Source organism: Psammomys obesus, unplaced genomic scaffold (genome assembly GCF_907164565.1).
Source record: "Psammomys obesus unplaced genomic scaffold, mPsaObe1.curated_primary_1811, whole genome shotgun sequence".
In the NCBI taxonomy this organism is placed as follows: Eukaryota; Metazoa; Chordata; class Mammalia; order Rodentia; family Muridae; genus Psammomys; species Psammomys obesus.
Window position 1 is genome coordinate 7165458 of NW_026585797.1, and position 13348 is coordinate 7178805.

General features: G+C 46.6%; 1 protein-coding gene across 7 annotated transcripts in view; it reads right to left on the bottom strand.

The window, feature by feature from the left end:
• Positions 1-13348, bottom strand: part of Ankrd6 (ankyrin repeat domain 6) — a 144350-nt gene that overhangs the window by 50943 nt on the left and 80059 nt on the right. For 3 of the 7 annotated variants that reach the window (XM_055599257.1, XM_055599256.1, XM_055599250.1), the window contains exons 1-2: positions 4398-4813; positions 575-838 (exon numbers count right to left, since the gene is read on the bottom strand). In XM_055599257.1, the coding sequence (XP_055455232.1) occupies positions 575-694 (120 nt within the window). In that variant the 5' untranslated portion in view covers positions 695-838; positions 4398-4813. Of the gene's footprint in view, positions 1-574; positions 839-2272; positions 2313-4397; positions 4814-13348 lie in introns of those variants that run through there. The other 4 variants (XM_055599254.1, XM_055599251.1, XM_055599255.1 and 1 more) reach the window with 3 other exon arrangements.

Here is a 13348-nt window from a genome sequence, read left to right on the forward strand (position 1 = left end):
AACCACACCCGCTACTGACTACCTTTCTTGAAGTCTTGATCTAAAACTGCCTTCAACCAACTGTTCCATGATCTGCCACCATATTGTCTGTTGATGAGGGATGAGCAAAGTCTTAGAAAGCCCACGTGAAAACGGAGCCACAGCAGTCATGACTGTCATCTGGCTCAAGCTGTCAGATGGAGCAGTGAGACTACAATGGGGGCTTCCTGACCAAACGATGGTTCTCCTTCCTAGGAGGCCTGCCTGACACAATTACCAGCTCCCGACCCCCAACCCTAAACCCCAAACCCCACAGCTTCTGTGTGGGAACTTCTCCAGAGATATATCTTGTCCGCTGGCTGCAAATGTAGGTGGGGAAAATTCATGTGTGATTTTAAAGACTGTCAAATGCAAATTACAAACTCTCATTTTAAAAATGACAATGAAAACATTTTCAATGCATCTTTTTTCCTCCCAAGTCTTCATCCCTTTACCAAAAGCCAGTTCTTTAAAAACTATGAACCAAACAACAGTTCTGCAGGCAACAAGAGGTAAGCTATTCTCAAAGAACAGTTATGGCATTTTTCCTTGTTACCTTGGTAACCGCTACCTTGGCACCCTTGTTGATGAGCTGAACCACATTCTCTGCTTGGCCTTTGTACGCAGCTATGAGCAGGCGTTCTGAAAGCGCGGCGACCGCATCCTGCTGGCTCATGAATTAGGAGAGAAAGGGGTTCTCAGGAAAACAGGAGGTCAGTTCCTTCAGCTCCACATGCAGCCTCTGGACGGGGCTGGAGTCCACAGCAAAAGGTGCTCAGGATCATGGGGGATGCCTTTGTCGCTACTCCATCTTCAGGTCCTAGGGAGTCACAAAACAAAGCGGCACTCAGCACACAGGGACGGACAAACCACACCTCTGCTGGCCTCAGGGTGCTCTTCTGGGAGCACAGCATGGGGGAGCGATGCTAAGGAGATAGGATGTCAAAAGCACACTTCCACGGCGTTTCAGAGTGGAAGACAGCAGAGTGTGCCTGTCTCTGTGCGTTCTCCCTCCTCAGGACCATTCTCACTGGATGGGCAGCACGGGGAGGCTGCACTTCTCCCCTGGGTGAAGAGGCCTGGTATAACACAGGGGTGAAGGCAGGAAAGGTGGGAAGAGTTAGGCAATTATATATTTAATTAATGATTTTTAAAAAGGGGGTGTCTGATAGAACGCCCTAGACACCTCCTGGTCATATATATAACCTGTACTGTGTCTGATCAACCCCACTCTGTGGGCCAGATCCCTATGATCCACCATGGCTAACATGCGCCTTGGTAGGCAGGGGGTCTCTTGGAGGAGATGCCCTCCACATCTTAGCCCTGGCAAGCATGCTCTCCTTCATCCTTTCCTTTCCAAAAGCGCGCAGTCTCCTGAGTTCTGGAGGACTGAGCACAGGCCCAGGGCTGACTCCATCCCAAACTGCTGAAACCCTCCACCATGTGAAGAAAAGGATGTCTCATGGAGCACAGCCAGCTCTAGTGACGCCAATTTAGAGTCCCCACCCCCCACACATACCCTCCAGTCTCTTGTTTAACCACTTAGGACAAAGCCTCACGCTGCAGTGGTTTGAAGGTAGTAATGACAGCAGTAAATTTAACCGCCTTTCCTGAAAGGACAAATATGACTAGAACTCTAGATTCCACTCAAATACCCCAAGTCAAGGGTACTGATCTCAGCTCTGCGGCAAAAGGAGAAAGGAAGAAGTCTTCTGCGTTTAAAACATGTTTCTAGCAACCAGGGAGATGGCTCAGGGGTAGGCACTTGCTGCAAAGTCTGAAGATCTGAGCTCAGGCTCTGTACCCACATGATGGAAGGGGAAAACAGACTGCAGCAAGCTGTCCTCTGACATCTACATGGGCAACCATATCTCACTCATTCAAACACACACACACACACACTGTTCAAGCCAACATTTGATCATGTTTTGATGTTCAAGAATGTATGGGCATCTTTCACAGTTGCTTCCAGAAACTCGATGATCATTTCCGCCTCATGTGGCCACTGACCCTGGGAGGCTGAGGTAGAGTCTCCTACAACTTCTACTCCCACAGCAGTAGGGAGTGGAAATGACATTTCATCATAAGAAATCTAGCCAGATGCAAACACTGTAATTTTAGAAAGATAATTCCTACCAACCCCCAATCTATTATGACATTTCATATTGTCCTCCATCTGTTGCTCCAAATATGGGGAAAAGATAATAAGGAAAGAGAGAAAGAACCCTGGCAAGCCCAGTCTGTGCTCACTCACCAGGTCATCGGAAGCACGGTGCCCCAGCCAGACAGTCCTGAAATATGCATTTCCCTTCCTGTGCCGGGCATGGAGCCCAGGGCCTTTCATACACCAGGCAAGTGTGCTGCTACATTCCCAGCCCAGCAAAAGGACAGAGTTAAGACCTGAAGCAGTGACAGAAACAGCTAGAAATGCCTTTGGAAGAGCCAAAAGCCACATTTGGGGTGCTCTCTCTCCCTTCCTCCATCTCTTTCACACACACATGGTCATTGGAAGGAGGCTTGTCTTTATCAATATAGGGTGTATTGTTTCTTCTTACGCAGGTGGGCTGTGCCACAATCACATAAATTGCACTGATTTGTTGCTCCTTCAGCTCAAACACTGTAGAATCGCTCTGTGCCAAATGCAGGAAAATACCCAGCATTAGACACCAGTTGCCAAAAGGGCTCCCTCCCACCCGAAGGCCCTCCCCATTTGCAAGTCCTCCCCTTTTTCCACCCATTTGCTATCTCTGTGCACTTGGCTTTGTCTGAGTCAAAGATGGCCTGCTTCGTACCACTTTCACCATCATTGCTAAATTCTCCCCAGTCTTCTCCAAAGCCTGCCTGAAAGGGTGAGGATCTCAGCTGCACTTTCACTGTCACTCGCCCCATACCCACAGGGATCCAGCCCCCTTAGCAACAGACATGAGGTCCAACCAGCTTCCGTAAACCAATTGCCACTCCCATCCTAGCCACCTGACTCATGCAACAGATGCAGCCTCTCAGATAATGAGACTATAGGCAGAAGTTCTTATGGGTACAGCTGCAGGCTGAGATAGCTTCATTTAGATAATACCAGGTAAATAGCCCTATGCGTGTCCAGCCACCATCCCTAAACTATCTTTTTTAAACATAAAAACACCCCTTTGATGAGAAAATACTCAAGTAGCAATGCCATTTCATTTTTTGCTTTCTGTTGCAGCTGCATAAGTACTCTCTTTACCTCCCCCACAGCACAGCCCACACACCCATAGGATAGTGGTCATTTACAACACATCTCGGATATGCCCCATCACCCCCAGCATGCCTGCACAGAAATCTTCCTGCAAGATAAGCAGCAGTAACGCCACCCCAGGTTATCCATTCCTGTCTGCAGCCTACACCATCCCCTTGTACTTGGACATTTCAAAGTCATTCTCGATTCAGTGCCGGGATCATCTCGCTGTTGAGACCTACACCAGCAGATGCTTTACGAAAAGGGTGGGTGCAAGGATCGCAGACGCCGAGCCCCCTCTGCTTCCCGGTCCCCTCATGGCCTCACTTGGAGAGGCTACTCTGCTCCCTGTCTGGGAACCAGCAAACTAGGCCAGATGGAGGCAGGCAGGGATAGGGAGGGATGGAGAACCCCGAGAGAGGAGAAGGAAATGTCAGGGTGTGCCCAGCCTGCAGCTATGAGTTAGACCTCACTGATAACCTGTTGGGTGCCCGGGCTGTCACAGCTTAGGCCTCTTATTAAACCTGAGCTTCCTCTTCCAGTAGATAGCCATCTTTCAAGACAGCCTGGCTGCTGGAAGTGAGCAATCAGTCTGCCTCACACCTGCCAATCACATCCTTTGTCACAGTGTTCATTTCCAGAGTGCTCCAGAGGGAAAAGCTTAAAGGCAAACTTGCTGCCCGTTCTTTAGGCAGGAAGACAGACACAGCAAGTCCAGAGAGCACAGGGCACGCAGGCGGGGGTGGGCTCCTAAGACCCTCCGCCTCCTTCCCTCCGAGCCCTACCCCTTCTGCATTCAGTTTGCAATTTCTTTTGTCTCTTGCCACAAGGATCAGAGAATGCCACAGATGTTTCACCTGTGAGGCTATAGTTGTTTTCCTGGGTTTTGTTTTTTGTTTTGTTTTGTTGTTTTTGCCCTGTACAGCAAAGGGTCTATGAGGTTTGATTTTCTGATTTATTGCTGATTTACAGTCAAGTCTCCTAGTGCCGGTCAACATCTGAAAGCCACCACATTTAGTCGCCTCCCCACACTACTCTAAAAGCGCCCTTCAAAGGAAAGTCCTCGGCAGGCATTGCGCAGAGCTCACCGAGTTTAGGCCACCAGAACCGTGGTTAGAGAGCACACATAGTTAGAATAACTAGCTTTATCCCCCGACAGATTACTCACACACAGAGCTGTCCTCTGTGCTCGTTCTGGAAACGCAGTCACTCCTTTCCTGGCAGGATCATGAGCTTCCCGGGGCTGCTGCTCCTGCGGCTCCCATTTACCTACAGCGAGGGAAAGCCTTCCTCCTCAGCCTCCTCTGCCGATGCATCACCAGTCTGTGAGGGCACCGTTCAGCTCCAGACGCTGCTCTTTGCCTCTGAGTGCTGGAGACTCAGATTTCCTGAGACTGCTCTCTCTCTTACAAGCACAGGACCTGTACCACTGCCCAGCAAGAGTCAGGAGGGACTCACAGCTGAGCAGAGTGCTACAGATGAGGGCTCCGATGATGGAGAAGCCAAGTTGGCAGCCGGGGGTGAAGGGGAGCCACGCAGGAAGGGATGAGAGGAGAACCGACAGTCCTCACAGCTGGGGAAATGCTGGCATCCTGCGCAGTGACCCAGACACAGGCTGCTTCAGCAGAGTCCCATACAGGGGCTGCGGCGTCAGCAGCACAGACAGGGTCTGGCCCAGTGGCCACTGAGATGTCTGTGAACGCAATCTGCCCACAAACTCCCCCACAGTGTGTGCAAGGGAGCAGGGTGGAGGAGGTGGAGTGCTGAGCCCCTTCTGAAGCAGAAGCAGTGCTCCTCTGGGCAGCACAGGTGTGTGCCTTCCTGCCCGCTTCCTCAAGCAACAGCAGCTTCCTACTGGAGACAGAAGCTTTCATTTTGACTTGGGCCAGGACACCACGTCTTCCGTGTGAGGACAGGATTAGTGGTTCTAAAACTGGTAGACTAACTTGGCCACGAGCCCTCCGATCAACATCCTGACTCAGACCTCACCCCGATTCCCCTGAGGACAGCAGTTCCTGTGGCCATGGGGCTAGGATCCTGCTTCTGTCCTTTGGCACAGAAAGGTCAGACTGTAGATTCTGGCCTACACACTGCACAAATATGGAAATGTACCAGGGAAATAATTTGCCAAAAGCTGGTAACAACATCTTTCTCTTTTCTTTCTGACCATACACACATATATATGGTTGGTATATATTCCATACTAGTTCATCCAGAAACAATCACTACTCCACTACTGTAATCACCACTGGGGGCTAAGTGAGAGTACAACAGAGATGAACATACTTTGATCCCTACTTTGAAGAAACTATTACCTAGCCACTGTGAACTCACAATGAAGACCTAAAACACCAGGTGCCAGAAACAAGGCACAGACCAACGCAACCAGTTTGAAGTCTGTTGTCTCAAAGATCCAGGAGAGTTCCTGGTCCTGTTGTTCCTGCTAACAACACCTACTCCCCTGGCAGAGGCCATTCAGTACCAAGACAGAGCAGAGGGTCCTGCTCCTCCAGCCGCACCTTATGCCACCACTGCAAAATAAGAGGGACAACTATTTCCTGCTGTTACAAAGACAGGCAAATCCCACAGTTACTGAATCATGGACCCACCTTGGCAGGAGACGCAAAACAGCTATAGAAGTTGCTATAGAAGTTGGGTGACAAATGTCTATTATCCGGAGAACCTGGTTCCACTTTTAAAAAGCTGCTTACAGTTGCTAAGGGGCCCTACAAGAGCTGCGGATTCCATAAGAATAGAGGACATACCACCTAGACAACCTGTCCTTTCCAGATAAAGCAGGTCACAGCTCCAACCCTCAGAGACAACAGGAGTAAGATATGCTTCCTCACACCACAGAGGGCCATAGCTCCTGGGACCTGAAGAATCCTGGGACCTGGGCTGGAGGCTGCCCTTACTGATCAACCCATCCACACCAAACTGGCCTACACCACAGCCACTGTGAACTGTCACCCTTCTGGGTAGATCCACAGATGCTCAAGAAAAAACAGGAACATGTCCAAACCAACAAAGCCTCCCCTGAAGCCTGTCCACATGCATGTAATTACACTTGCCTCCTTTTAAATGTTTGATCAATTTCTTTGGCTTTTCATTTACTTTGTGATGTTCTAAGTTTATTTATTGAATATAACAGCAAAAAGAACAACAGAAACTGGGAGAGAAATCATTCCTCTTTGGTGGCCAAGGCAAGTGTTGGAGGTAGGGCAGATGCAGGCATGGGCTATACAGTACAGGTAGGGTGGTCTGAAGGACTGCAGAATTAAGGACAGAGAGAAAAGTGACAACTGCCACCAGCAGAGCTTTTGTCTCAAGGGCAATGACCAGAGATGATACCGGGTAAATTAGGCGGTGGCATTTTTTACACCATGTCAAGGAAACTGTAGTGCCTAGTAGTGGGAAGTTAGTATACAGGATTGGAATGGGGTGCTCCCTTTCCCTGGAACACTGACATTTCTCTTTACCAACAGGCTTATACACTCTCATGGTGCTATGTGCATGGCTTACTTTCTCCTCTTGTCCTTTGTACAGTTATTTTGTCTTTCATGCCAGCAGAGACAGGTGGATCTCTGTGAATTGGAGGCCAGCCCATGGATTCTGATAGGGCTCACCCTTTTACATAGCACCTTTTCTGCAACAGAGCTCAATGGGAAACTTTGACCAATGCCCCCTACCTGCATCCACCATTAAAGTATATGGAATAGCTCCACTGTCCTAAGAACCCCTTGGCCTTCAAGTTCTGCACAGCTCTGCCTTTCCCATAATGCTACAGAGCTGGAAGCAGACAATTCTTTCACCTTTTCAGATTGGCTATTTTACACTAGCAATAACTATTTAAGCTCCATCTCCCATATATTTTCATGGTTTGATAGCCAAGTTTTTTGTTGTTTTTAATTGGTGAATAATATTCTATTGTATGGACATACCACAGGTTGCTTCTCCATTCATCCCTTGAAGGGCATTTTGGTTGCTTGCCGAGTTTGGCCACTACGCATGAAGCTTCTATAAACACGCATGCAGGGCATTCATCTCACTCAGGGAACACCAGGATGTTCAAAAACCAACCATACCACATAGCAAGGCTGAGTTCTGAGGAGCTATTGTTCGGTGCTCCTGGTGCTGTTATGCTGGTCTAACTCCAAGCTCAATGATCTCATTTTAGATCCCACCTTATACAATTTCTCCATCCGATTATGCACTACAGCCATCCTTCCCTCATCAAACGTTGTCCTTCCTTAGACTGTGCCCTGTTTTGTCCTCTACCACCCATGATTTTCTTTTTTCTTTCACTGAAGCTCTTCTCTTGCTGGGGCCTTAAACGTTGCAGGTCCTGGGGCGTCTTGGTTTCCTCCTCCTCCCTACTGCCATATCCTCTTCTGCTGCTTAGAAACAGATCTCTCTGAGCTACTTCTTTAGCCTCATTCATTTTTTTCTGAAGCTCTAGATTTAACAGTCATTTTATTTGGATATTCCCTGTCAACATCCTTCAAAACCTCTTCCTTTTCTTGTGTCTTCCATCTGATAAGGGCCCCAGTTTTCATCTGTCAGCCTGCTTCCTTTATCCGAAATCTTTTCTCATTTTCTCTTCTCCCCTCCCCAGACCCTGCAGTAAATCACCAAATGCTCTGATTTGAAAGAGTAAGGAATGGAAATGCAGAATAAAGCTTTGAAGTCAGACTTCCGGAGCTGCAATCTCAGCTCCGCCATTTACTTCGGGCAGCTTTCTAAATGGCTGTTTCCGTGTGCATGCTAGCAGATTGTACCTCGCTGGCTGGAGGCATTGGCGCACCATAGGACGTCTGGCAGCTGTGCTCAGAGAGATAAGTAGTTGCTCTCAAAAGGTCCTTGCTCTGTCTTTTCAGACCACACTGCCTGGATATGGTACTTGCTGATAGCTGGTCTTTAATCTGCACTGAGAATGTTTTCGGAAGTCCCATCTGTGATGACCTAAACGTAGAAAGCACACTGAGTGAGGTAAAGCAGGTTTCAGGTTGTATATGGAAATCTGCTTCCATAAATGAGTCTGTACCTAGTGAGAAAGAGAAGCCAGACCAAATTCATATCAGGATTCCAATAGTGGGTGTATTTTGGCTTAAAATGTATCTTCAATTAAATAAAACTCTACAAAAGTAAATACAGTCTGGACACAGAATTGCTAGGACATATTAAACTCCAGGACAACTAAGTCATTGAGTTAACAGCAGTCATGTTCTCTGTCCTCTCAACTGGGTCTGAGACCAGTGAGCCTCTGACAGACATGTCTCCCTATTAGGTGTGTCACTGTTAGTGGAAGGAGGTGATGAGAAATGAAGTCTTCTACTTCAAAATGCTTCAAGATGGCAAAGATAGGGAACAGACCATGAGCTGACACTCGGAAGGAAGTGACATCCTGTGTCACTATACAGGTGTGTGTGTGTGTGTGTGTGTGCGCATACCTGTATGTACTCATGTGGAGGCCAGGCTCAATGTTAGTTAGTGTCTTCCTCTGTTGCTCTCCACCTTATTTTTTGAGGCAGAGTCTCTCACTGTCTTACCAATTTGGCTAGGTTGGCTGACTGGCAAGCCTGGAGCATCCTCCTGTCTCTACACTACCCCAGCTGAGGTAACAGAGGCATACTGCCACACTCCGTGTTCACGTGGTTACTGAGGATCCAAATTCAGGAGCTCATGCATGCACAGCAGGCGTTTCACCTAACACAGAGCCATCTCCACAGCTCTTGGTACCAGTTGTGTTCTCTGTGGACTTCTCTATCTTTCTGGTCTAAGAATGTTTTATGTGACGGTGTTCACACAAAGGCTAGAGGCTCTGCTAATTACAGGACTTGCACATTAAATCGTTTGCCATGCTGGTCTCCTTGTCTCTAGCCCTGCCCACTCCTTCCTCCACCACAGCCTCTCTTCACAGTATACTTGTGGCCATGTTCTTCCTTAGCTTGTAACTCCCAGATACACATCCCTCCAAAGTCCAGGGATATACAAATCTATTATGGTCTGCCGCCACCTCTAATTCCAGCCCCTTCTGACACCCCTCACCACATTCTGTTTCCTAGCTTAGCTACAGGGGTATTTAGGGTATCAAAACGCACCCTTGTGCTATTTTTGCTTCTATCTCTCTGTACACCCCAACCCCCCCCTCCATGTCTTATTCAAAGGTGGCCTCCTCTCAGAAGATTCCTCCAGTCCTTCTCTGTTCCCTGGGTTCCCATGGCCCAATTCATACAAGGTAGAAATTCTAGCTCTGCCATTTATCTTGGAGCAATCATTCTCTCTCTCTCTCTCTCTCTCCTCCCTTCTTTCTCCCTCTCTCCCTCCCTCCCTCCTTCCTTCCTCATCTGCCCCTTGATATAGGATCTCATATAGCCCAGACCAGCCCTATACTAGGGATAGTATACAGCTAAGTTAGTCTTGACCTTCTGATTCCCCTGCCTCTACCACCCATGCATTGGGATTAGAGGTGTGTACCCCATACCTGGCTAGGAAAGTACATTTTAAACCTCACTGTCGCACTTACCAAACTAGAACACGGTTGAGTCATTAGTAACAGCCTTAAAAGCCCTCTCCATCTGCCTCTCCTTTGAAAGAAACTGCCCTGGTCAGAGAAAGTTCTGGGGTATAAGATGCAGAGTTAGAGGAGGGTGAGAAGGCTGATTTATGAAGGGTTGGTCTTGCGGAGGACCCAGGTTCAATTCCCAGCACCTACACAGTGGTTCACAACCATCTGTACTCCAGTTCCAGGGGATCCAATTCCCTTGGACACTGAGTGTGCATGCTATACAGACATACATGCAGTCAAAACACCCATACATATAAAATATATAATAAACATTTTAATGATTAAAGGAAATTAATGATGAATGATACAACCCAGTGGTAAAATACTTGTCTAATATACTGAAAACCCTGAGTTTGATCCTTAGCACAGTGATAATCGTAATAAATTACTATAATAAGTAATAACTTATTATAATAAGTTACTATAATTATAATTGTACTATACAATAATAACAACAATATACTATACTAAAAATATGCTATGTAAATAATAATAAGTATTAGTATTGTTAAACTATTGGGGTTTAGACTACGTTTCCCTGAATATTTCCCTCCAGACACAGAAGGCTATGAGGCTGAAATTCTTGAGCATTCCTCCTGTGCACAATCTCTCTCCTCTTGGCCTCTGAGCCTTTCCACACTCAACCCATGCTTCATTCCTGTCTGTAATGTCATCACAAGCGCACAGCCTAGCACCTAGTGCAGGCAGAAGACATGCTCAGAAGAGGTGAACACTGTTTACCCAGGAAATCACAGCCTCTCAGAGAGCAAGCGCCTTCCCTTATTTTTTCTTATGTCCAAATAATAACTAATGTTGTACGACCCCCCAAAACCTTACCATGTTTTGTTTTTCTTTTAATCTATTGGATAGTCCATTTCTTTGACATCATGACTACAACAGCAATAAACACAGATGCTCACGTGCCTCTGTGCTAGAATAGGTAGTCCTTTGGTTGTGTGAGCAGGGGTGATATATGAAATTTGCAGGAAAATTGATGGATCTGGAAAGTATAATATTAAGTGAGGTCGCCAAATCTTAGAACCATATGCTTTTCCTCATGCATAGTACTAGCCGAAAATGTATGTATGTGTATGTGTGTTCATATTTGTGTGTGTCTACAGATATAATGTATATATGCAAACAGGCATTAAGTGTAAATGAAGTCTAAACATGGAGAAAGAAGATGGAAAAAGAGCCACATTAGGTGATGACCAAGGATAGGAATGGGCAAAAAGGTATCCTAATTGACAGATGCAGCTTTGACAGAGTTATTACAGAAATATTAACTGGTGCCAGTGTGGGAACTTGTGGCCAGGAGGGAAGAACAGTGTGTGTTGCAAGGGGTGGCGAGTTATCTCTCATCACACAGAGCTTAAGAGGAGATTAAATACAGGGACTTCTAGATCCAGGCCTAGAAGGCCAGAGGCAACTATTCAGGAAAAACACACAACACATTTAAAAAAAAAAAAAGCAGAAGCCAGTGCATGTCTGGGAGGGACTGAGTGGTAGCCCTGAGGCTCCTGGGTCCCTGGCGTGTGGTACTTTCAGCCTTGAAGGAAGCCTCTGTCCCTGGGGTAATGCATAGAAGAAACACTGCTGAAAAGCTGTTACAGGAGCACCGACTCAGTGGGTGTGGCTTTATGCTAATACCATCCATCTCCTGCACAGTCAGATGTCCAGACCTAAACTATACAGACTCTATCCGTACCACATTAGCAGAGGACTGCATAGTCCAGCTGCTCATTTCTCTGCCAAGATGGGCTGAGGCGGGATGGGAGGGTCTGCTTGAATAGTGCACCCACAAACTGCTCTTTCAATCTGGGTAGGTTACTGACTTCCTTGGGCTCTCCCATCCTTGTATAGCAAATAAGAGTAGCTACTGACTTTATAGGGCAGCCAGCACAACCCATACAGTAGGGGATAGCAAACATCTCAGAGACGGTACTCTATATGAATATGAAGGGTACACATCTGAACATGAAGTCAGGAGTAAGGAAGCTAACATCTCCAATTAACTTCCAATTCTGTCCCAACATTTGCTCCTGACTGGATCCCTTATCCTACCAAATACAGTTAACAAGTCCACAGGGCTGCCCCAGGAAGGCACTGGTACTTGGTCCTTCTCAGCACACAGCACAGTGGTGTTAGGATTCAGCACAGTGCTTTGCTTCTGGCAAAGACGGGGATGAAGACAAGGAGACCTGGCCATCAAGTGGTTCTTTCCCAACATCATCACACACTGATGATCAGACAAATGTATGCATGGGACATACTCAGGAAGATGCTCTCTGAGGTGGGTGGACTCTGACCTCAAGGAGGGAAGGCAGAGTTAGACAGAGGGCTTCCCAGAATTCCCTACCCTGACGTCAGCTCAGATGCACAGTCAGCATCTTCCTAGCCCAGGTTATTCATGGGGCTCTCTTAGCTCAAGCTGTCTTTTAAATTACATATTGCTCAGGCTGTAAGCTCCAGATGTAGATGAACCACAGACAGTAAGAAAACACAGGACAAATACCAAATGATCACATCAGTTACTTTATGAATTATTGAAAATTAAAATTCTGCCACATCAACTAAAGGGAAAAGTCAGCAGATAAAGAGCACTAGCAGCTTTTCCAGAAGTCCTGAGTTCAATTTCCAGCACCCACATGGTGGCTCACAACCATCTATCTCTAACTCTCTGTAGTCCCATGGTATCTACTTCCCTCTTCTAGTGTGCAGACACATATGCAGAAAAAAAAAACACCCCTATATGTAAAATACATACATAAATTATTTTTAATTGTATTCTTTAAGATTTATTTATTTTATGTTTATGAGTGCTCTATCTGCATGTACACCTGCATGCCAGAAGAGGGCATCAGATCTCATTATAGACAGTTGTGGGCCACCATGTAGGTACTAGAAATTGAACTCAGGACCTCTGGAAAAGCAGACGGTGCTCTTAACTACTGAGCCATCTCTACAGCCCCCATAAATTATTTTTTAAAGAGAAACTTAACCCTGTAAAAGAAAAAATTCTCCACATCTTTGCAAAGACTCTTACTATATACCACTGTGAGCAGTGTTAACAGAAATGACCCTGGCCTTAACCTGCTTATTATATGCCCAGAATTAATCCCAGAGATGTTCATTCCCAAGAGTTTTCAACAAACTTAAAATAGTTATTTCCGTCAGTATAGTCTAATTATTGCCACGGTCAAATTACTTCTACAATGAAAATACACTTAATTAGTTCAGCTTTGAGAGTCTTCAGGAGACAACCTGGAGAAAACACCCATTTCAGGTCAACCTGAGACATGACAGAGCTTCAGACTGTTCTTTGCACAGTGGCAGTTTAACCCTGAACCTTTGTTCGTTTGATTTTTTTTTTTTTTTCATAGAAAGAGGCTTTGCTTTCTCTCAGTAAGAAAATCTAGGTTCCCTCTGAGAGCTAACAGCTCTCTGTCAGGCTTGCCTCCGAGGCTCTCAGAGTGAAGGACTCACCCGTGGGGAAGGTCCACAGGCCCCCTCCAGATAGGGACTCCAGTCTGGAAGTCCTTCCTCCCAAC